The sequence below is a fragment of the Bombus fervidus genome, chromosome 19 (assembly GCF_041682495.2).
Source record: "Bombus fervidus isolate BK054 chromosome 19, iyBomFerv1, whole genome shotgun sequence".
NCBI classification, from domain to species: Eukaryota; Metazoa; Arthropoda; class Insecta; order Hymenoptera; family Apidae; genus Bombus; species Bombus fervidus.
In genome coordinates, this window is record NC_091535.2 from 1,201,943 (window position 1) to 1,227,188 (window position 25,246).

Below are 25,246 nucleotides of genomic sequence, written 5' to 3' on the forward strand. Positions count from 1 at the left end.
AAAATACTGCATTCGATTCTCTTCTTCTTTTTTATGATGTGAATTATGATGTAATGCGATGCAGTTGGTGGCGGCGTATTTAAGTAGCAGCGATGAATGGATGCGTTATACTATGTAAAGAACTTGTGGAGTGTTTTGGCCTTTTAGCGAACGATAAGTTCTTAAGTAGGTGAGCCATGAATTATTTTCAGCGATGTGATTCACTCGAGTACGTGAGTATCTGAGAATGGAAATAGCACGAATAAAATAATTCGAAAAGTAGAAAATATTTCATACAAATTTACGAAATGTGCGTAGTTAGAAATTTGCCACAGAACGGAGTAGATGATCGTTACGTGGTGAATGAAAATGCCAAAATCAACGAGTGTGTACAAGCTTCGATAATTAAAACGTCTGCGTATAAACTACAAATTACAAATAATAAGAATAGAGATTCCAAATTGTTTTGTAGCATTTTCGCTAGAAAAATAGAAGATCGTTGAAATGAATGTAGAAATAGATTCGCTCACGCCATAGTTGAACTGAATTAACGATGTGAACAAGAAAGTTCGAAAATTTCAAAGAAAATTGTCGACGCGAATGGTTCTAACTCACTTCGTGGAAAGCCACGATTCTATTAAGAGCGATTTACCAATTAAGAACGTACGCCTCGAAGGCCGTGCCTTGAAAGGCTTTACAAGTTCACAATTTTTTCCCAGTGATGCAGCGCATTCGTCCAAAGTTTCAGCGAAAAATCGTCGTTCGGAATTCGAAAAACGTCGTTCGGAATTCGAAAAACGTCGTGCGATAGTCACGGGATCTCGCAGCAGGGACGCTGTACAATCGTTGATCGATCGAACAAGACAAATCGAAGGAGACGATGCACCGCATTACAAGATACGAGCATCGATGAGGATTTCTCTGACGACCGATCGCGAGACACCGCGATAAATTTCTTTCTCGCCTCGCGCTACGCACTTTCTCTGACAGAGTTTCTATATTAATATTTTTTCCGATCACTTTTTAACAAAAAGTTTCTCTTCGTGAATGTCGATCGGCTTTCCCTATAAGAGCTTAATCTCCTTTTATGGTTTTAGCTTGTCAATAAATTGCACGTCGTAGATTTGCTTCGAAATCGATTAAATATGGGCAGTCTGTCCTTTCGAATCGTTCGTATACCGTAACGTAGTCTTTCAGAGAATCAACGTCGGAGCGTGTTCGAGATACTTATTAGGCGAGGAAATGAAAAATTGCAGTACGATTTGTTAACAAGAATATTTATGACACAGATTAGACATCGATATCGCACTAGGATCAACCATATTTCCAAGTATATTACGATCAACACGGTGAAACAGAATTCTTTTGTCCAAGCTTGTAACGAAGTTTAGAGAAGGACAAAGAATACAAAAGTAGATCCGTATAATTACCGGGCAATTAGCACTGCTAATTGCCACGCGAGGAAAGTTTAGCGTAAAATTAACATCGTTAAAGGTTAAAGAAACCGGCAACTGGAGTCTGGCGAAGGGTACGCACTGTCGTTCTCGCTCGATTTCATTGGAATTCTTATTGGAACTCCTTTAATTCGCTTTTAAATTACAAAACTAATTCGAGATCACCGTGTTCTGACGATTTCGCGAATCGGTTACCATTGTGCAAAATCGAAACGCTACGTTGTCGACGGTTACGAATTGCTTCAAAGTTCGCGCGAAAGATCGACGGTAAAATATACGACCGGTTTTCCAAGACAACTTCGCCACTTTTACGGTGGAACCAGTCGTACTTCTTGCCGGATTTGCATGTCGTTGGAACGACTCAGGAGTCTAATAAACGTAGATTTCCCAGCGGTAGCGCAACATTTTCCTCGCTCTCGAATCTCGTCAATCAGCCAGATTAGACCGAGAGTCACGGAACATTTTGGCCGAAGAACGACATTTTACTTGGCAGCCAAGCGGAAACGGGCCTATTTCGCGGCGGAACCAATAAATTTCAGTACGTTAACTATCCAGGCCGGATCGAACCTTTTTCTATTAAATTCCAGTCTCGCTTTTACACTTGTAAGTAAAAGTTATCCAAAGAAAATTGAGCGCTCGGTCAGTCGGATAAAACGCGAAATTATTACGATTATTGGTTGTTTACGGGATCATAATGCATGAATTATTTAGCAATTATCTCTAAATACGGGGATGAAAGTTTCGCGAGAATTGAATTGATAGGCGAGAGATTCCGAGATACCAACGCGCTCGACGAAGATTTCTCCCAAGATCGAGCAGTACGAGTCAACGACAGATTTCTCAACTTTCCTGCCCGTTCGATCGATTTAAATATAATCGTAGGCGAACTCGTAACAGTCGTTAACATACCTGCATAAAAATCGTATTCATTTTCGATGCGTTCGCACGATTTTAGTTTCGTTTCATTAATAGCCGCGTTCAACGAAACAACGCGCTGTAACGATCATTGCGAAACTATTGAATAATCCTCGGTCAAATATCGCCGCTTGGCTCGACGTTTCCAACGTTACGACCGGTTTCTGGGTCAACGGGAGGGTAATCCGTTACTTTCCGATTACTTATTCGATGGTTGGAAGGAACTTTGCTAGGGTAGCGAAACCCTCGATCATCCTCGGGAGCTAACGCGTACGAAACTTGCACGGTTATCGAGGATCGAGCACGGAACTGGCGAGAACGCGAAGAAACTCCGTCACTTTCGAAATATCGTGCTCACAATTAAGGCAGCCGCGGTGGCGTGAACTTCCGGCGATTTTCGTAGGAGGCCGCGGAAAGAGAGAGGATTCTGAATCGCGAATCGGGAATGAGCCGCGATAGGACGTTGGCCGGCCACCTGGTCGTATCTCGCTGGCTAATGAATCGGTCGTAGAACGAAAATGAGCGAGGAACGAGAACCCGTAACAGAGGCTCATTAGAGAGTGTTCGTACTCCATGGCCAACGCGGCGTGACCGGCTTTCTCGTCTGCTTCGAGCATTCTTATTTCGTCGGAGGAAGGAAATGCCGCGGTGAACGCGGGCTTCGAACGCTCGCAAGCAAGGTCGGTCGTTTCTATCTGCTACGTGAGGCCACCGGAGTGAAAGAGAGGCTACTTCCGACAGATCGTTCGCCTGTCGCTTCGCCGCGGCCTTACGAAGGTCTCTGGCGCGAGCACGCGACACCTTCGACCTCTCCAACCTCTCTCGATCCCCTCTTAAATCCCTGCTCCATCGTCGTCTCTTCGATCGATCCTTTGCGACGCCTATATCTCTTACCGCTTTACCATAAAAAGCACACCTGCGTGTTATTAAAGTCGGGATCGCTCGACGCTGCGACCTGTTGTGCCGTCCTACGATGTCATTATTTTGAGAACGGAAGCGTGTGTTACGTAAGTGGCTCGAAAGGAATAAATATAGATATATATGAAGCGGTGAAATTACTCGATTAGGAGAATTGGAGAAATTAACTGGTATTTTTTAGGGGAGAAGAGAAGCGGCTAGCTGGATCACTGAACCGGGACTTTATCCAATTAAGTTATCCAGGTCGTGGACAAATTCTTTCGCCCTAAGCTTAATATTTATAATGGTCGACTGTAGCTCTGCATCGTGTATACGTTCTACGCTCTATACTTTATAGGATCGACACCGTAACGGGATTGTACATTAAACGAAAGAAAAATTCTTTTCGTTCATCTTTTATCGAAATCATACGTAACGTTATACATATTATGTACGTTTAAGAGGAGGAACAGTTGTCAAAGAGGTAAAAGTACGGTCACGCGTGATCCCCGTTGTCATATCGTGCTCGCGGTATTTGCTCCAACACCAGAACGAACGACTCGCTTTGCTTTGATCCCGGCGTCGCTATCGAACACTTTGATACACGGACTCGAAGTTTGCTTAATTGGCGCGCCAGTCATGCGACAATTATATCACGGAGCGTATTAATACCGTAAGGCGCGTCGTTAAGATCGATTAGCGTAACGTTGCATGCGTTAATTGCAACGAGCGAACCGCATTTTAAATTCGAGGCAAACGATACTTCAAGAGACAGTTTTACGCGCTGCGCTAAATCAATTTCGCGTGGTCGACGCTTTTCTTTTCCTTTGCTCGCGCAATTGAAATCAATTCAACGTTACTCAGAGTCGATTAATGCTCCGATGCGATAAGGATAGCGGGATAAGATCGATCGGACGCCCACGTATTTCTTTCGATGAAATTCAATGGATTTCGTAAACTGCGAATCGCATTGTTATTTAAAAAGTATTATTTGAAAAGTCGAGAGGTTATCGTTTTGGTGTAAACGCCTCGATCGATGAAGGCTGCTAAAATAAAATATTAAATCAAGAAAATTGCATTGTTTTAATTCTGGTTTTTTAATATTAATTTATATCTTCATTGGCAATTATATCGACTTTCAGAGAATTTTGCTCTTGTCATATTTAGAAAATAAATAAAATAATTCAACTATCTGACTAAAAATAATTTACGAAACCACGATCTTCTTCGTATAAATCAAAAATGCTTGAATCTTTTGTAATTTGGAATTCTTGCACCTGAGATGGTACTTAACTGTATCTAAATAGAAATAGTTATCAAAGACGGAGCAAAGAGAACAGCGTTCGACGAGGTGCGTTGCAAATTTACGTCAAAGATGCTATTACGTTCGATGTACCGACGAGTAGAGTTGTTTGCGGCTCATCAGTCGATGTCAAAGCGCGTGCATAAACCGCAGCTGTAAGAACTTTCTCCGAGGCATGAAGCCCTCGCGTTTCACATATGTATATTTTAGTTAAATTGCGTTTCGAGACAGCGTGGAATGCGTGATTTCCACGGACTTTGTAATTCAGTGCGATAAGCGACGAAACGTTTCTCGATGGAATTCTAAAGTTCTATCTTTTCGAATAGCCCGATTAAAAACTTGAACGACACTACGAACAATCTCAAAGGAAAATAAAGAGAATAAACGAAGTTTATCGCATAGAAAAATCGAGGAAAAATAAAAATGATACAGGAAATGGAACGTATACAAAAGGACGATCGAATCGAAGGAGATTCGCGGTGAAACGACCTTATTTCGATACCTGCTGTGTTTCCGCGAAGCATGTCCGTAATAACGCAGTCTGTCATCACGCGTGTCATTACCGGTTATTTACTGCATTTCCACCGACTGTCCTGAAACTATATCCGCAAGCATAAACGTAGGAATTACCACGACGATAATAACCGCGTTCCATCGAAGCCGATGCGCCTCCAAGGACGTCGTGAGTTTTACGGCGATAATAAATTTGATATGGAAAAAAGAATCTCCTGCTCCTTAGGTTCCCTTGTTCTAGTTTCCTTCGCTTTATCGAACGTCGGTCGTCCGTAACGAAGTTTCACGTGAAAAAACGTTCACGATACTTATTCCATAGTCTTCGCATTTTTCCGTTCTCGATCTAGATCGACGGAAGGAAAGATCGACTTTTAAATACGTGTTCCGAATTATTCAATGGTCTTAGATCAACGAGCTCGATAAAGCTTCTCGGAAATGAGGAAAATGTTCACGTCGGACTATACACGGAGAAAATTCCAGCAAAGGTGGCTGTATAATTAGCGGGTTACGTAAAATTCAAATAGGTTTTGCAAGGAGAGCGAATGGCGCTGGCGCGTCCCGGCCAATTTCATTTTATTCGCGTCGACGGAATTAGAAATAAGGAAAGTGTCGAGGCTAGACGCGAAAACCGCGGTGTCCGACTCGGCCGGCCACGTATAGACGCGTAAATTTGCACAATTGTAACACGCGTTACGAGAACACGCAAGACCTCGTCTTATTCGAGATACGCGGACTTGAATTATGAAACTAAATCGTGAAATTGATGGAAGCAAAAAGTTTCTCTGGCCATAGATCGTCCGGTTCTAGGATCTACGGTTTCAACGCGACACCGACTTTTCTACAAGGATGATTTTTCATGGTCGAACATCGTACAATGCGGCTTTGCGTGTACGATATATAAGTTGATAAAAACGACGAAATGAAATACACCTTATGCAGTCGTTAGTAGTCGTGATAGTGGAAGCAGATAAAGACGATTTCGTTTCAAGGTTTTCATAAGGCGACTAACCGTTATTCGAAATAACAAAGCGCAGTCGTTTCGTTTAGAAAATCCGCGATGAAAGACGGAACGCGAATAACGTTTCTCGCATGTTTTATTCATGATCCAACGATTTAGTGGTTTACAAACAAGTTTACTTCGATATTAACACAGCTGTTGTAGCTCAAATTCGCTTCGAAATTTCCGGTGTTCGTAACAGGTTTTAATTACACGCGAGATTTTGCTAACTCATTAACGCAAGCGATAACAAAGCCGATATATCTTAAATGAAAAACCGCCAACTATAAAACGGATTTTGCAATCGTCCATCGTTTGTCGACTGTTTTCGAAGAATCTTACGACATGTTTGTTAGCCTCGTTTATCTTCGGATGGGCGACGATCTGACGATAATCGAGCTCGAAACTCGTTATATAAAAATTGTCGCGAGAATTCCTGAGCATTCCTGAGCACTTTCGAGTGTTCTTAAGTCCACATGTTGAATTACTAAGCGTATTTCACTTCCATGAACGAGGTTATCTTCCCAATCATACAGAGATGGTCAGCGATTTCGAAGCAGCAGTTTAGTTCAAAATTTCAGATTCATCAGCCAAGAAGAGCGGCGAGACAAGGATCGAAGTTGAACGGGACGCAAAAATAGATCTGGAGCATCTTTTCGTTACTCTCTCTCTCTCTCTCTCTCTCTCTCTCTCCCTGTTTCAGCTCCTCCGCTTTCGCGGCTGTTTTCCTTTTTCTTTGGCCATGGTAGCCTCAGTTTCGTCGTTCAATTTCTGAGAGTCACCACGGAATCACGATCGAGAAAGCTGGGAGAGAAATCTCCGATTAAACATTTGTCGTACGCGACTGCGTTCCACCTGTCCTTTTAATTATAACTTGTTCGCGTTGGCTTTTTCTAGAGAATAAACAGAAAAAGAAGAAGAGTAGGAAGACCAAGAATACGCGTGCACGTGGAATGCGAGAGACGAGCTGAGATAAAATTTTTCAGGCAAATATATCATGCCGTATCGTCCGCGAGATATATTTATGATTAACGGACTCGTTCGCCAAACACAAAAGTGGAATTTCGCGTTTTATACTTTGTCGAATTACCTGAATCGGATGGCATACAAAGTGCGAAGAACGCTTCAGCGTAACGGCGTTCCACATTCGAAAGAAAATATCTTTCAACGTCTATCCGAGAACATTTCGAGTCATTAGTTCTCCAACACGTTTCAACCAACATAATACACGTTCGTGGACAGTTTGATTATTCTAGACGCTTTTACAATTGCGAAACAATTACTTAACGTTTGACATTACTCCAAATATTATGCTTTCGTAATCACGTTCTGATTCAGCTGTTCGAAAGGCCCTTTGTTATACAATGTATATTATCACGTATACGACCTTCGCGAGACCCTGAACCATGTTTAAAGTGTACTTTATGCCACCCTAACTGATGTTTCGCACCCTTACCTTCTCCAGTTTCTGTCAATTCGCCTGCCCAGACGTTCGAACGTGCTTTTTATAACGTCGTTATATTTCTTACGTTACAGTTCTTTAATACGTAGCTCTTGCAAACAAACGAAAATAAGCAAACAGACGATAAAAAATACATCGATATATTAAAGATATACTGCTGACTGTAAAGGATATCCGTCGTAGAAATGAAGTGCGATATCGTTAGAATGTTATTGGTGAAAAAATGTGACACGATAAAATTTTACAGCAGTAGTGTGCAGAGTACTATAACGTTAGCAAGACTAACAAAACCTCCGCGAAACAGCAAAGGTTTGAATTAAAAAAGCATCGTTCCCGGTTTCCTGACGATCTAAATGCTTAAAGCACGAAAGTTCCGATGCTCGGGCGATTTTACGACCTTGCTATATCCAGGAAGCTACTACGCAACACGTTCCATCGGTCCGTTGGAACGAAACTGGTTGTCCAGATGCTTAAAAAGCATACGATAATCGGTGGATTTGATGGCTCATTGAAACCAGTTGTTACATCGTTCTCTGTCGACAACGATTACGGCGATAGGTAAGATTCCTGTCTCGAAATACAAATCGAGTTCCGTCAGAGGAATGCAACGTTGTACACGCGGTTCGTCTCTCTAACGATGGCCAGAGACAGTGGTTGAAGTAGAGGCTGATGTGCCTGCTGTGCGTGCATAGTCGGTGGTATAGAGTCGAGTTAAACGACGAATTCTTCGGTCGGGCTCGAGCGGAGGAAGTGGTTTGCCAAAATGTTGGCTCTAGTGGTGAGATCGCGTGCGGTTGCCAAGAACTTGTGACCTCCGAAATCGAATCGCGTTCCTCTGTTCGTGAATCGGGGCTCGCGCGGTCAGGTCCTTCCAATTTTTTTCAATTTCTTCGAACGACTTTCGTGACTTTCACCGAGCTGAAACTTTCGCGCAAATTGACTCGCGTCGAATCTCGCGTAACGATTCCGAGCCGCCAAGGACACGACCTCCAGCGCGGCAGCGCCGACGTAAATTCTCGGAGAAAAGTACGACAACTTGATAAATTTTCAGCTACGCGTCGACACACTTTTCTGGTAAGCGATCGATAGCCAGGTTCGTAGCTATCGAACCACGTGATTATTCAAATTCCGGCTAAATAACTTCGTTAATGGAAAGTAGCGTCGATATCGACAAGATGTTGGGGCACGTTGTTGGACCGTTCGAGCGCGAAAGTTCAAAAGACTTTGACCTACGGTACAAATCGCAAGGACCCTCCAGAACGCCGGAGAACGCGGTGGATTTATTTTTAAACAGAACGCTCGCGATACGTGGCTCGTTCCGTGCTCGATTTCCTGTTGACCTATTTATATCGTACCTAACCGATGAGAAACGACGCTCTCGTCAAGATTCTCGGCTCGGTTCGATAGCTTCCGATGACACTGACGCGGTGGTCATCCTCGAGTCGTCCGCAAATGCCCGGCAAATTGCAGGTTTTGCCTCCGACGGAACTGGACCGACTTTCTATCGTCACCAGTGCATTCGGCTACGTGCAAAATTATGCGCGCGCTCGAAAACACTTCCAGGGTACGTAGCTACGTACGTGCGTGTTTCTTAGTCGCGTGGAAAAGTGGACTGAGAGAGAAGCAAAGGCGAAACGACGCTACACGGTGCTAGATACGAGGGGATAAGAAAAGCACCGGTTAACAGTGCCGTGGAGAAGATAGAGAATAAAGAAGGCGCGATAGAGGAAGCGGTTGCAGACTAGGGGGAAATTGTGACTTATAGCATCCTTCCAGAACATCGTATCTACGTACGTACCGGTAGAAACCTACTTCTGCACATTATGGTACATTACGCGGTTCAACTTGCGCGATGTGAAATTCACCTATGATTTAGCGCGAATTTTCCACGTTGACCGTTACGTAACGTTGTTGGATATAAAGAAGAATAATTTCTAGAAATATCGAACAAAAACGGGGAAAAAAGTTGCGCGTCATTTCTTAAGTGCCGTTAGGCTGTTTAAACGATGTAACGTTCCGCTGCGCGTAAAAAGTTCCATAACAGGAATAAATAATCTGTCACGAAAGCAACGAGAAGTTATGCCTAGCACCTGGCTCGGTAGAATGAATACGAAAGGCTTGTGTTCGATGCTCCAGGTGCGTAAAAAGTCGACGAGCTGCAACCAGCCCTAACCAACATAGATACGAGCAGATGATTTTTCATGAATCACGTCTAACGAAGAACCTTCGGAAGAATGAAGAGCGTGATTTACGCAAATGTGGCCATGATTCCACGTTTCGTTATGTCACAACGTGTTTTGTTCGCGATGTAAGGCGCGAATTCCTCCTTGGATCTTTTACCTCGTGGCAGATGTTTTTGGCTGAGTAGTCACTTTGGTCCGATACGATATTTCATATTGTCAACTACTTACATATTGTGTACATAAAGATATACGACGTGTGCCTGACTCGCAACAAACAGCTATCGCCTTTTTCTTTCAAATTCAAATTTCATTTCAAATTAAATTTAATCACCTAACCGCTTGATCAAAGAATAACGTACGCGAAAAAATATACCGTGTCACTTACTTAAATTGCCATTAGCATTGATTATTGCACGTACCATATACGGGAAGCTTTCTATATGGTTAATTGCCATTTTCTCCGAGTGGGTACCGTTATTCCAATGACAATTTATCCTACCGTTTACGATGGCGTTATTAATTCACCTTCCAACGAATATACGAATACTTTCGATGAAAATTTGTGAAAGAAAATTTGTGAAGAAAAACTCAAGTAGGTGAGCAATTGCTGCCAACTGTTTCAATTTATTTTATTGTTTCGAGCGAATGCTAATTAATTTGCAAATGTGCAGTCACTGGACCAAAAATCGTGCAATTGTTTACAAATGAAATCGAGGAATTCTATGCATGAAGATCTTCGAGGGAAAAACGTTTGACTGCTCGAGTTAAAATACGAGTAATCGCGTGGTTACGGATGGAATTAATTTAGAGAGAACGCCTTGGAATTATTGCACGCATTCGTATCTAATCTTCGTCGATGTTAGTCTACTAACAATTGCCAAGATAACGCCGCTGCTCTGTATCGCGTAGCGAGCGACTAAAGTGCGTGATAATACATAATGTATTTAAAAGGTAGAGAAAAAGAAAACGAAATGTAGGGGGAAAAAAAAGTGGCAAAACAGCGTGTTATATCAAAGAGAAAACTTTCCTAATCATTATGCCTAATTATTATTCGTATTCTAATTGTACATTCCTCGGCGAGAAACGAGCCGAGAATATCGTTCCGAGAAAAATATTCGCGATAATGGCTCTATTATGAAACACGCCCGTGCATCGGAAACACGTCGAACGACTCGTCACGATCCTGTTACTTTTTCTCCATTTGCTAAAGTACTCGCTCAAGCGCAAATTGTAATTCATAGTTTAAACGCGATCTGTGATACTTCTTTATCGTCCTTGGATAATCCAAAGTCATTGTTACATCGATAAAGCGATACGAGAAACTTGGTCCTACCTTGAACACTTCCGAAAAGAATCCGGCACCGATCTTCTCCATATAAAAGTCATCCAATCGGTTCAACGAGGCAACCGCATGCCTCAACGCCTGGCAGGAAGCACCTGTCCTCCTTTTCGAGCCGGTATCCTGATACGTATCACTAGGACACACATTCAGGTTGCAGATATTGCTTTCCATTTCGGTGGGTCGCCATGGATCACGGCACTTTTCTCGTTCCCTGTAACTCCGGGGCGAAGACTGAAGCTCCGTTGGAAGATCTTGCGGCAAACAGGAAATGCAACTTTGCAACGCGTCGCCGTTGGATTTCATCCAGTCCTTCGACGGTGTGGACGTGGTGAAGTCCCCTCTGCAATTTCGTTGCTCGTAAGTTCCCGACGACGAAGTTGCCGAAACCACCAACTCCATCGTATCATTGCTGGCAGCGTACGACTTCGCGGACGACTTCTGGCAAGATTCATCGGTCGACTGAATCACAGAAATCGCGGTGAAGTCCATCGGTGAGTCACCTAGCTCGCTGTTAGACTCCGAGGCGGGTCGACTCTTCCCGTTCGACACCGTATGTCCTGCATCCGAAGGCTTCGCGGTAGATTGTTTGCTTGCCGCCGATGGTGTAGCCTGCGCGACACTCCTCTGCGTCTCTCTGGAAATAGACTTTCCTCCGGGTAAATGTTGCTCTTTACCAGCGAGAAAATCGCGGTTCGCACCGACGTGCTTTTTTGCCAACTTCAACGAGTCTCTCGAGCCGGTGTCGACGTTCAAACTGCTCAGACTAGTGGAACCAAACACCCTCTGCGATTTCGTGGCGCTGGTCGACGCGCAACTCGAAGATTTCCCGTAGCTCGTACAATTAGAGTTGGACGTGCACTTGCGAGTGGCCAAGTTCGACGCGACGCTCGTCGCCTTCGCCACCGTGTGACTTCTTCCGTGGCCAGAAATCTCCTTGGCCGAGTATTTGGAGCAGGAGTTCTTCGCGACCGAGCAGCCAGTCGACTCGGTCCTGCTAGGTCTGTTCACCTCGACGAACGAGATCGACGTTTGGGAGAAATTAGACGTAGAGCTAGGAGTTTGCGAACTACCATATAGATCGACGCTCGCCGTGTTACTCGAGTCTTTCGAGATTCTCCATACGTTAGATTTATCATCGATGGAAACTGGCTCCACCGTCAACGAACCGCCGGACTCCTTCGTTGACCTTCGAAGTTTTTTATCGTCGAGACACTCGGTGGACGTACACGTTTCCTTGCATCTCCTTACTTTCGATTTCTCCTCGATCAAGGTAGCCACATCGGGTACCACGCTAACGTTGCAATTCTCCTTAGATCTCCACGTTTTCGTCTTGTCGTCCGTGAGAGTCGGATACTCGTTCAGGGAGCACGATCCTTCCTTCGCTCTCTTCGGTTTCGAGTTGTCATCGGTGATACAAGGTGGATCGAAGATGACGGACGAGTTACAGTTTTCCTTCGATCTCCAGAGCTTCTGCTTGTCCTCTATTCCCGTAGAGGGTGCCTCGGAGACTACGGGCATACAGTGGTCTTTCGGCCTCCAAGGTTTCGACTTTTCCTCGGTGAGCGTGGCTGGCGTCTCGTCGACCGAGAAACACGGCAAACACGCGGTTCCGCTGGGTCTGGCGCACGACTTGACCAACGTTCCATCGTTCGAAGGCGGTCCAGGTGTGTTCGACGGTGGCACCTTGCCGAACATTTTCGCCGTTATTGTGAAAAGATTGAACAGCTTGAATCGGGACGGAAGGTCGTCGCCTTTGCGCGCTGCATTACACAGATTATCAGTCTTGTCGGTGGACGTGACAACGTCTTTCGATTCGCCGTTCAAACGAACGAGGTCGTCGATTCTCGATCGGGAAGACTCTCGAGGCGACAACGAGCTACGTCCTTGAAGCGGTAGCCCGACATGTCAGGATCAGATTTAAACTTCGGTATGCTACGCTCGTCTCTATCGCTCTCTTTCTCTCTCTCTCTCTCTTTTGGCAGTGGGATCACACGTATCGAGGAATCACGGTGGACTAGGACATGATCTTAGCAGGGGACGCAGTGCGGCAACCAGTCGACGTCGATGAACTCGAGAAGCACATGGAATATCCGCAGCGGCGAAACTTGGCACATCTCTCTCCTCTTCGAGCGTCCTCGAAACATGGGGAGGAGATTTTGGCTATTCTGGAAGAAATCTGCATCCCACAAGACTAGTCAATACGCTAACCTCTTTTCGTTTCTGCAATTGAAACAATTTTATTCGATTCTTTATTTCCCGTTATAAGTCCAGTTAATAACGACCGATGTCGATGCAGTTTTCAATCGCAACAAAATGTCAGCGAAACGATTACGTACTTATCAATTGTACACGCTCGAATTGTTTCAATTGCAAAAACCTTAATATAATAAATACATATTGAAAGCGGTAAAAATGAAGAGCGGTTTATCAGATTCATCCCTCTGTAATAATTCACCGCACTGACCTAGCTCAAACTCGGTGGAAACCTATGTACACATAAATATAATGTATACATTATATGTATTATGTATATATACACTCGCTTCCGTATAGAGACCGATATAGAGGCGATGTTTTCAAGAATATGTCGTGTGTGGAAATTACGCTTGCTATTAAAGTAACTTTTGTCGCAGTTCTTCGACGATAAACGAGATGTCTTATCGAAAGAATAGACAATGTGCGAAATACTAGAAATATTTGGCGGTAGTCGTACAACGTGCCTCGCAATGGATACGCCAAGTTCTCGTGCCCGGGAATGCGAACAGATTTGTTAAATAATGCGGATACCTGTGTGCAGGTTGGCTGGGCATACGCGGTGATACATTACATGGTGCACACGGCGATTTGATTTACAAAGCAGCGCTACTTCTTCTTCCACCGGTTGCGGCAGATGACCGTTTTCACACGCGAGAAATGCAATTTATGATAAAAAGTACACGGTGCAATTACCAGAGGCCAGCTATATTTAATTGGTATATAACACGGCGCTGCGGCCTGATGCGTTTTTACAGGACAAAAAGTGCTTTCCGACGAACGTCCAGTGTCTTGTTCTAGTTCTAGAAACGCGATATTTATCGCTTAAATATCGCTCGGTGAAAATTTTTGTTCGATAAAGCGACCCGTAAAAGCGATTATTTTCACAGGCAGAAGTAAGCTTTTTACGTTATCGATACAGCGTTTATATCGTAATAAAATATACGTATAATTGGATCGCGTAAATGTCCCCGATACTTGATTACGGAATATCGCGAAACTTCTTCTCGAGGATACACAGAGTCCGTACTTATAATTCAACGACCCTTACGTTAGATTGAAAGAAAAAATACAAAGACGGTAGAAAGCTCGATACACCGTGTTCCGAATGCATGGAGAGACAGTAATCGGAGCAACATACCTGCGGGAGTGAAAACGATGCGTCCACTGCTTCTTTTGCTTCGAGTCTTACGAAGATGTTAATTTTTTCGAGTCAGGAATTATGGGACAAGTTCTGGAAAAAGACGCAACAACGCGAGCGATAACTGAGAAAAGCGCGGTCAGTGTTATTGTCAGTGACAAACACGCTCGGGATACGTTCGATCTCGAAAGTAGCGTGAAATTTGCTGGGCCTGTTGGCAGCGTGGTGTTAGGTTGATTTTAGAAGACCTTGAACTACGTGAGAGAATTCGGGCTCGCGAAGAACAGGACGACGTCAAATACTATCGACAAATACAGACGAGACGGGAGGCATGACCGAACGGCATCTGCACGCTGTCACTTTTGTTTACTGTCCGAGGATGAACCTTCGCTCAATGGAATCTTGCGACTGCGAAATGACGCGACGCAAGCCCACGATACTCGATTGCATATCGTGCGATCACCATCTTCTTATTATTAGTACGATATTCTCTCAATCTAGAACCGTGAACGGTCGGTGAGCCGAGTAAACAGTGGGACACCAGTGCACATCCGATTTGAATTTTCTCGACAGATCGTCTGTTCTCAAGTCACAACATATACATCACTGTACACACTATGCACCAGCGAACACCGCACCTCTCGTCACGTGGATTGCCGCGCACTGAATTTTCCTAAACAACGATGCTATGCGATATTTCGTTTGCGAGACTACAAAAGAGACCGATTCACCGACAACGCCAGACAGCGGCCATTACAGAAATGAACTGCTCCGCCATACGCCGTCTATCGGCAATACCCGACGTCCCCGCTTATCCCCACCATCTTCCTTCCCTAATGAATTGAATGTAAAGACGGGCACGTCTTTCGAATGTGCGCATTCTAAACGCGGAATTTTTTCTTGCTTCTTAGGAACACTTAAATTCGAACAAAACACGCGAGCTTGTGAATAGAATATTAAGCAGGAAAGATTCATCGTAATACAGGCAATGATCTTACGAAGATACCAATGTTTCCTTGTTCCCTTTCTTTAGCAAACAATATACGTATGTGACTAACGTTAGACGAGCTTATAAGTTTAAAAACAAAAGATCTTTTCTCTATGTTTTATTATATCATCTAAAAAAAAAAAAAAAAAAGGAACGTGTTTTTTAATAAAGCACCGGATGAATTACTTTTGATTTGATTTCGCGTAGGAAAATAGTACTAATATTATGAAAGTAACACTACGTGAATAAGAATAGAGAAATTGTATCACCACTTGTTCAATGAAAATCTACGAAACAACGATTTCACGGCACGAAATAATTTATGAGAATTTCCATTCCGACCTTACTACCACGATCTCATCTCTATGATACTAAACAACCAGTTTTTGCGAGGCGGAATGAAAGTGTGAGAATTCTCATATGCATACAAGTGCACCTTTCACTGTCTTTCAACAATTTTCAGTTTCTCATACAGCTACTTAAATTTCTACATACCATTCTATTACTCTCGGCGACGCAGCAATTTTGATTTAATTCGTAATTTATGGAGTTTAAAACGATCGAATTTTGTCTCATTAATTTTCATTTTAAATCTCAAATTTACTTCTACGATGTGTACTTGTTCAACAATCCAATATAAGCTCTTCTCACGAGCTACGAATTTCCCATAAACTTTTAATAAATTAAGAACATTAAAAAATGATCTATGATTTATGAAAGAATGATAATTTAAAAAGAAACACATACGCAATTTGTGAGTTTCGAAAAACGAATTAAACAGAAATAATTATATTTATATGGCATGCACTGAATTCGACATGAGCTGCGTATTCTTAATTCTTACGTTTCCCACTCTGATTCTTAACCTAACTTTTGCGTGTATAGTTAGTTACGTGCACGTGATATCTCCAAGTGTATTTTGTTCGTTTAATAACGCGTTTATTTTGTTATTGTATGTAACTATCAAAAATTAGTATTGTAAGTTACGAAAATGGCAAAATTCTGTTTGAGTAAGTTTAATAATAAGACTATTTTAATACAATTTATTTATTACATGTGTAGGAGGTTATGTTTATCTTATTTGTTTTAAGAAATGTAACGCTTCTTCTGTAGTTAATTATCTTCTTACTTCTAATTTAATATCATATTTATTGCAGAGAAACAAAGTAAGCGTATGCCAGCTCGAAAAAGATATAAAATCGAGAAAAAAGTTCGGGAGCACAATCGAAGGTTACGAAAAGCAGCAAAAAAGCATCCTAAAGGTAAATATTTGCAACTATACGTTCGAAGCGTTATTTACATTTTAACAGTAGTTGTAAAATATATTGATCGTTTCTTTTGATTTTGTAGGAAAACCAAAAGTAATTGAAGTCCCAAATCAATGCCCTTTTAAGGAAGATATTCTTAAAGAAGTAGAGCTTATGAAAAAGCAACACGAAGAAGAAAAACAAAAGCGACGTGAAGCTGCGCGTCAAAAAAAGCGAGAAGAACTTGCCAAAATGGGTCTTCAAGGATTAGCCTTAAACGCAAGTAATAAACAAGTAGAACATCAACAGATGGAAGTAGATCCTGTGTATGAAAAAATAAAAGATGCTTTAGTTAAAGAGGAAAATTCGTTAAAAGCTTATTGCAAAGAATTCAAGAAAGTTTTGAAGTCGGCTGACGTTATTCTCGAAGTTGTTGATGCTAGGGATCCTTTGGGAACAAGATGTAAACAGGTATGTCGAGATACGTTACGAACATCGATAAGGTATCGAGTAATTGGTTTATCTTATAGGTTGAAGAAGCTGTACTGTCTGCGAAAGAAAATAAAAGATTGGTTATCGTTCTAAATAAGGCAGATTTAGTACCCAGAGAAAATTTAGATCAATGGTTAAAGTATTTGCGTGGGAGTTTTCCAACGGTGGCATTTAAAGCTTCCACTCAAAACCAAGCTAAAAGATTGGGTAGAAGAATATTGGGAAAAAAAACTGCAAGCATGATACAAAGCGGTACCTGCTTTGGTGCCGAGTTACTATTGTCACTGCTTGCAAATTATTGCAGAAACGTTGAAAATATTAAAACTAGTATTACAGTTGGAATTGTTGGGCTTCCAAATGTTGGTAAATCTAGCGTTATTAACTCTTTAAAACGTAGTAGAGCGTGCAATGTGGGAAGTACTCCAGGAATAACAAAAGCGATGCAAGTAGTACAATTAGATTCCAAAATAAAATTGTTAGACTCTCCAGGAATAGTCTTTGCTAATTCCGAAGAAAACTCCGATGAATCTTCAGTGGCTTTAAAAAATGCGGTCAAAATTCAATCCTTGAAAGATCCGTACACACCAGCGACTGCTGTATTGAAAAGAGTTCCCAAGCAACAAATAATGGAAATGTATAACATACCTGAATTTTCTACGCCTGATGAATTCTTTGCTTTAAAAGCTACCAGGATGGGGAAATTTAAAAAGGGTGGTATACCTGATACGGTAGCAGCAGCGCGCGGTATTTTGGATGACTGGAACTCTGGAAAAATACGGTATTTATGAAATGCTATATTACATGATCTATTGGACGTATAATAATTTACGTTATTTCAATAGGTATTATACCGTTCCACCCGAAGAGTCGCATTGTCACCTGTCTGCAGAAATTGTAAGCCAAATGAATAAAGAATTCGATATCGAAAATTTTGCTGCAGAAGAAAAAATGATGATCGATAATTTCGAGAAAGAAAGTGCAAATAAACAAACTGTTGATTCGGTATTAATTGCAAGTTCTGGTCCAGTCATATCTGCTATGGAGGTTGAGTCACAAAAACAAGCGGTAAGTCATATTTCATACATTTTATTAGAAAGCTTTTTTTACCATGATTTTCTTGCCGATTAAGTTATAATGATAATAATTTCCGTAGCAAATTAAGATACAAAACAAACTGAAGAAAAAAATGGAGAAATCGGAAAAGCAGCAGGCAAATGAACAGAGGAAAAAGAAAACAGATCCGATTTTTGAAATCGAGGGCAATCAGAAATTGAATAAACTTAATAAACTACAATTTAAGAAAGAGAAGAAAGACCGAGTCAGGAGAGGTAAGAACGCGTTTGCTTCTTGAGACGTTATCTTATTTAAAATTATATTTTTCTATATCATTATCTGAATTTTATAGAAAAAGCGGCTGTTAAATTGGCGGATCAATTGGAAGGATTCAACATTTCAGCACCCGATGATTATGACTTTAATACAGATTTCGTAGAAAAGTAGACGTAAACATGTTTATTCTAAATTTGTATGTAAAATGTAAATTATAAGTGATGTATAATAATAAAAAGTATTGTTTTCGTAGAAATACTTATCGACGAAAGATCAATTATCGACGAAATATTAAGACGGTAATCTCTTTACTTTCTTCTATTTCTTATTTTCATTACTTTCACTTTTTAGCTCTGCCGATTTCGCGTTGCATTTTTATGGTAAATTCGAAAATATAATAAGATAATATATATCTATTTCGTGCATCTTATATTTTATTTTCGATTATTTATATATTATCTGTCCCGATTTATCATAAAGTACATCTAATTTTTTACTTAAATTATTTATTTTGATTTATCACATAGCAATATTTGATTACGCTACATAAAAAGCTATCGAAAAATATGCTTGTATCGTTTATCATATCATAAGAGGATGTAATTGAGAAAGAGCAAAGTTGGCAGTGGAACGATAATCAGTGTATACATATGATAACACAACTACCGCATTACACAATTCATCGGTCATTCAGTTAGTAGACTTCAACAAGGCAACAGCAATAGATGGCAAGTGATTTTTAATAGTTATTTTTCCACGCATTTTCATCGCGTAACCGGCTATTTGTTATAATTTTTCTTCGTGTAATATAGTTTTTATAAAACAAATATAATGAGTAAGAGCGAGGGATGCGAACCGTCAGTTACTTTTCCGATAAAGCCACCTGGTCCACCGAAAGTGTGGAAAATTGTCGAGATTAAAAAAAAGAACGCGGACGTACCGATAAGATTCACCATTCAAGAGGTACCGGAAGACAGGTACGAAGAGGTGGTAGAACACATGTGCAAGTATTTCATTGCCGACGAACCCATGTGTAAATGCATAAGTAAGTTTGTTTTATTCTTCCATACATTATCTAATTTTAATGTCAACGTTGCGGCGAAACGTCATTGAAATGGATTTATATCAAAATATTATGGTAACACGATGAAACATATTACAGGTAATAATATGACTGAAAAAATATTCTCATGTAACATCGCCATTCATTTATGTGACGAAGCAAAAAAGCCACACAATACTGACGTTTTTATTTAATTATACATTCGATAAAGCATCTTGAGAATGCCGTAAAATTTTGCATAAGGCAACGGATTATGAAGAACACGAATGTTACAAATTTTTAAGTATTTTTCATATCGTTCGTTTCTAGAAATTTAAAAATATAGATCGAATACAGCGTGAAATACGCAGATCAGTTCGTTGGTGTAAAATTTACATATTCATTAATGCAAGCAAACACCATAAAACTTTTTTGCCTTGTTGCTCTTCTTTTTTTCTGTTTTGTCACGTTTCGGCTCCTTGTTTTATCATTCGTTTCAAAACCGTCCCGATGCGACGTTTCTTTTAATTCTCTTTCGATTCAACGGTGTTTCTTTTATAGTTGGTTTCCATTCTTTTTTTTTTTTTTTTATATATTTCAAGTGTATAAAACATTTGATTACAGTTTATCATATGTACATCTATGTCGAATAGTATTTATGTGGAAGGAGGAATAAGATTTTCGAGACGTGCAGGGAGCAGAAAACATTTTGATTTCTCTGTTTCTGTAGACGGGATAAACGATCCTGAATACGTGGAAACATTTCGATGTCTTTGGAACGAACTTATAAAATGTGGTTTGTCCATCGTAGCGTTTACAGAGAATCCAGATGGTGGGAAACCTATAATCGCAGGAGCTAACATACTTACGTTATCTTTCAAGGATGAGAAGTTCGATACTGAGAAAATTAAGGTAGTTGTGACTCATTTACTTGTGTCTCATCGATATGAATGAGTAACGTTAATATTTGTATACTTCTTTGACGAGGTATTGAACGTAAATGTTAAATAATTTCTAGTCAGAGAAAGGGAATGCTGTGATGAGTGTTGTGATAGAATTGAGCAAACAAGCAAATGTGTTTGAAAAATATGGGGTAAATAAATATATGAACGCCTTTGGCCTTTCCGTAAATCCAAAGTATCGAGGAGCCTCTCTAGGTGCTCACCTTCTTAATGCCAGGTACAAAAGTTCGACTATTCTCTTTGACGTTTCTTTCCAATATCTTTCTTTTGTATCTTCCGTATTAGTCACTGCTTTTGACTTTTTGCTTTTATATTAGTCACTGTAACTTCGTTTTCTATACGTTACTTTTTAGTTTAGTTTAGTTCTATCTGGTTCATAATATACATGTAAATAAATAATTTTTGTTTAGGGTGGAAATAGGTCGCGAATACGACATCCCGGTAACAGTCACGGCATTTACCTCGCCGATTTCACAGAAATTGGCAGAACGATGCGGCTTTGAAACCCTGGTTGAAAGAAATTACGACGAAATCGTGGATGAGAAGGGAAATTTAGTGTTTCCAGGAATCGAAGCGAAAGCCATGAAAGTAATGGGCAGGAGGCTCTTTTAACATAAACGACGTATTACAAATTGAATTAAAAATATGACATCTAGTAGTTTAATATCAATTAATAAACATTAAGATAGGAATAGTGACAAAAATAAATAAAAGATATGGGATCCCTTGTAATCCGTAAGGTAAACAATAAAGGTACTGTCCCAACATAGCGCAAGATACGAGTAACGAAGCAGCACTGTTCACTTCCGGACATAGCAAGGGGGACAAGACGAGTAAATTATCTGACAATAGGACAAACGATCTCAATTTGCGTCAGCGGGAAAGCTTTATTCTGCCGTTTGGTACGTGTTAAATAATAGAGTGAAAACGAATACAATTTTTCACCTCGTTGCTGAAATCGCAGATTTGCGGGAAGTTTGTAAGTAGCAAAAAGAAAAGAAAAAAGAAGGAAACAGATTCGCACGCGACGTATCAAAGTTAATGAAAAACGCGTTGACGAGGCAAGCGGCATCGAAAAAAGTCCTTTGTCGTTCGTTCGAAGTACGTTGCTTTTGTCAGATACGACACGTACCGAATTTCAATAGTTAAGCTATGCGAACCCATGGCTAACTGTTTTATCATCGTTGCACACCGATATGCGGGTGAACGCACTTCCGCCTGTTCTGATAAGCAGCGACATTCGAATGCATCCGAAATACGCGTTACGAAATTTGAGCGACCCACTCTCGTGTTTCGGATATAGGGGCCACGGGTACCTACCTAATTCGATACATGTTCATTAACGGGATTGTCGCTCGACGCTCGATCGACATCTATCGCGATAATTAACGGCGAGCAAATAGTCATTTTCCAACCTCGTCCATCCACCGTTCTCTCTATTTATTTCACTCTGTGCGCATCTATCGAGACGCGCTTCCTCCTCAACCTACGCCCTTTCCTCTTCCCGATTCTGTGGCTAATGCACAACGCCAAGTCGATAATCTTGACGAATGGACGTTTGTAGCGTGGGACTGGGGAACGTTGATTCCCCGATACTGCGAATGTCAGGTTCCATCGAGCCACGGTTGATCGTTGCGCCTCGAGTACGAATGTTTCGTACGTGTTACCGATAAATTCTCTTTGAGACAGAGATTGAAAGGAACAGAGCCGGATCCGACTATATGCAATTGAACAAACATCGGAACATCTGTTGGGATATTTATGGATTCCTCCTGTGAAACTGTAAACCTTCGATTCGAATTGTCATATCATGGAGTAAGGGAAAGAGAAAGGGAGAGAAAGGAAGAAAAGGAGCATCTGTTTGTATCGTAAATCGTACCTAAAACTTTGAAAACTCTTTTCAAATTTGTGAAATTTCTACGTAAAATTTCTACATAGACCGTATAACATCCGCTTTCTGTAACCATTGCGAATGGACGAGAAGCGTAAAAATTAGATTCGTCGATAGATAATTACTTCTTTACCTACGCATTCTCCGTTGCACCGCATGAATACAAATTTCAAGAGACTTTTTGGGATTACGCGCGACAGTAATTGGGTGGTCTACGTCCCGACAGGATTTCGTCGCGCATGCGTACGTTGCTCGCAAACTCCTACACGCGTACAGCATCGTCTACGAAGATGGAAGTCCGAGCGTAGAGTCGCCGCGAATTTGTCGGCCGCCTCAGTCGCGTTCGGCGCGTCGTACGAGCAAGTGCGTTCTCGTTCGTTCTTACCCTGTTTCCGTAACCCTCGCAGTTTTTTCTCTCGATCCTCTTCCGCTTCCTCCTTCTCGATCTACATCGTTGAAGCTTTATCTTTTTCCCCGCGATCTTTACACAGTCGCCGATCGAAACGAAACGGCAATCCGCGAAACGACGTAACCAGAAGGATAATCAAAAATGAATCACATTTAAAAGACCGACATAAGGATTTTCGTCGAAGGTGAAAAAACCACTGCAAACCACCGTTTTGCTGTCTCGCTTCTTTCTTTTTCCACTCTCAGAGATTGTACGAAATCGTCCGTACGGAATAATCGTAGTGGTAGCGTTGAAAATGCCTCTTCTTTCGTTTCTTGGAATAATAAATACGAATTTCTCGTATCCGTTGAGATTGAAAAGTCAATCACATCCATGTAATTCGACGCGCATTATTTTTCTTCCGCGAATCTTCCACGAAGCTGATACAGATGCCAAGGCAGGGGTAGTTTTTTCATCGCAACGATCAGATAGATGCCCGGCACGATTTGAATCCTACGTTTGAATCGGAATTTTTAGTCCAGATTAGATGAAATTGGCAGCTGAAATAATTGGTGGCTGACTTTCATTCAGAAATACAAAGTTACGAGTTCTATTTTCGATCAAAGTAATCCACGATCGAAATCTTGGAAATATCGTCGACGCGAATCAATTTTCTCAGCGAGGATCTTTCGTACGTTTAGATTTCAGCGAGAGGCAACCGTGTGTTCCGAACGATGTGTAATATACCGCTGAAAGGTAACGTCCAGAATATTTCTTTCGCGACAGATCCGATTGACGAACGCAAAAGTAAACGAACCTGTTGCGGAATGGATTGCCAACACGCCGTCGTTGCTTGCAAGTATGATACTGTGCATGTAGGATTCTCAAGCGTGAACGTTTTTTAAGTTGCTTGAAGAAAAGGAAAACAATTGGAAAATAACTCGAGAACAAAGAAGAGCATCGATTAATTAAATAAGAATCAGCCATTTACCAATCAGGCTATTTCGTTTCAATATTTGGGGACAAATGCTTTTGTTTGAATGCTGTAAATAGACAACTTTTGTCGCATTTTCGCCACGGGATTCATCGATTATTTCATCGTTCTCTAGCGGTTAAAAAAAAAAAAGAAAAGAAAAGACGGAACTAAGAATATTGTGACTCTGTAAAAACACCAAATTTATCCTGGGTTCGTTCTGAAAATTTTTAAAAATTTATTCTTATATCGGAAGTCCAAAGTGCGGGATTCGTAAGAAGCTATTGAATAGCAATGAGGGTGAATTCGATAATAAGCGAATGTGACCGATCGGACATCGATTCCTTGCAGATAATAAGGGATTCGGTGAAACGAAATGTCATTCATATCTGGATCCGTAATTACAAAAAGGAAGGAAGAAAAATGCTAAAATAAGAGTGAAAAATAAAGGCGTCGTTGAAATATTTTATTTCCATCGAATTTATCGCTCGATTTGATTTGTTTCTTCCATTGCCACACTTTCGGACACGCGGTTCCATGACGTAAATGAAAAAGAATAAATGAAATTTTCGAATAAACTCGCCACAATGTCGTATTTTTTTTTTTTTTTTTTTTCGTTCACATCCGTAATTGCGAATCGCGCAATCGGACTTTTTTCAATTAGTTTTGCTACGATACCTATTGTTTGTTTTTCGCGTTTGCTTATGGGATTGCCTATGTAGCGTCATATCGATCTTTGCAATTGTGAGATTATTTCTATTGGAAAATTGATTATACTTCGAAGATCAAAGTTGTTTATCGGAAGTTTAGTCTTTAATCGGTGCCACGTCTTATTAAAAGATACTCCTGTTCGTCCTTGAACACTCGTATTTCGGGGAAATGTTCATATTCATAAAAGAGATGTAGCTGTCAAGGAAATCATTCATCAAACGTTTGCGTTCATAAATATCACTGTAATTACAGTTCGCAATAGAATAATCAGATTCGTAAAGAAAAAAAATTTAATTTCAAAGATCATTATTTTACTCTTTGGTTTGGTTTCATTTTAACATTTAATAATTTTGCTGTTCGCTCTGTAGCTTCGAGTGAAATATCAACGGAAATGTAAAAAAAGACCAACAACGAATACTTCGAAAGTTTTTAACCAATATCACCCACACGCAGAAGCAAATAAACATGTTATTTAATTAATTTAATGAAACGTCGAGACTAATCAGGTTCGAATTTTATATTTTCGTTAATTGAATTTACTCTTTCGTGTCAGCTGCGCAAAAGCAAGCAGAGTATAAACTATTAAATAATGCGACAAAGAGAACGCTAATTTTGCAACGTTTAGTCTAGTTTTGGTATAGACAGATTTAAGTAGACTGCATTTAGAATAAAAGATTGTCCACTAGATATCATCGAGAGCGCGTGTTAATCTACTTTCGCATGATCTCTCCGAGGATATGGCGATTAAGGGGCGGTCGCGTTTCTCGATTAATACGAACTGAGA

The 25,246-nt window shown here is 40.9% G+C and overlaps 4 protein-coding genes across 12 annotated transcripts in view; 3 read left to right on the forward strand and 1 right to left on the reverse strand.

Annotated features, from left to right (window-relative positions):
* Nucleotides 1–25,246, reverse strand: part of Cdi (serine/threonine kinase) — an 80,169-nt gene that overhangs the window by 18,659 nt on the left and 36,264 nt on the right. The window contains exons 1-2 of one of the 3 annotated variants that reach the window (XM_072021402.1): nt 14,440–16,049; nt 11,037–13,221 (exon numbers count right to left, since the gene is read on the reverse strand). In XM_072021402.1, coding sequence (XP_071877503.1) covers nt 11,037–12,740 — 1,704 coding nt within the window. In that variant the 5' untranslated portion in view covers nt 12,741–13,221; nt 14,440–16,049. Of the gene's footprint in view, nt 1–11,036; nt 13,266–14,439; nt 16,050–25,246 lie in introns of those variants that run through there. The other 2 variants (XM_072021403.1, XM_072021404.1) reach the window with 2 other exon arrangements.
* Nucleotides 16,274–18,753, forward strand: Ns1 (Nucleostemin 1). The gene is made up of 7 exons (XM_072021406.1): nt 16,274–16,437; nt 16,585–16,689; nt 16,778–17,145; nt 17,205–17,944; nt 18,009–18,231; nt 18,320–18,494; nt 18,572–18,753. Exons 1-7 carry the CDS (start codon nt 16,419–16,421, stop codon nt 18,664–18,666), a joined length of 1,725 nt encoding a protein of 574 aa, XP_071877507.1. The 5' UTR covers nt 16,274–16,418; the 3' UTR covers nt 18,667–18,753.
* LOC139996897 (arylalkylamine N-acetyltransferase-like 2) lies at nt 19,120–21,269 on the forward strand. 2 transcript variants are annotated; one of them, XM_072021415.1, is made up of 5 exons: nt 19,120–19,223; nt 19,308–19,540; nt 20,268–20,449; nt 20,556–20,716; nt 20,910–21,269. In XM_072021415.1, exons 2-5 carry the CDS (start codon nt 19,327–19,329, stop codon nt 21,109–21,111), a joined length of 759 nt encoding a protein of 252 aa, XP_071877516.1. In that variant the 5' UTR covers nt 19,120–19,223; nt 19,308–19,326; the 3' UTR covers nt 21,112–21,269. The 2 variants fall into 2 exon arrangements, with proteins under 2 accessions (XP_071877516.1, XP_071877517.1); XM_072021416.1 differs by lacking the exon at nt 19,120–19,223 and having other exon boundaries at nt 19,412–19,540; nt 20,162–20,449.
* Nucleotides 22,532–25,246, forward strand: part of Ccap-r (Crustacean cardioactive peptide receptor) — a 40,454-nt gene continuing 37,739 nt past the window's right edge. For 3 of the 6 annotated variants that reach the window (XM_072021410.1, XM_072021408.1, XM_072021409.1), the window contains exon 1: nt 22,535–22,983. The gene's annotated coding sequence lies outside the window, so the exon portion shown is untranslated. Of the gene's footprint in view, nt 22,984–25,246 lie in introns of all 6 variants that reach the window. The other 3 variants (XM_072021412.1, XM_072021413.1, XM_072021411.1) reach the window with 3 other exon arrangements.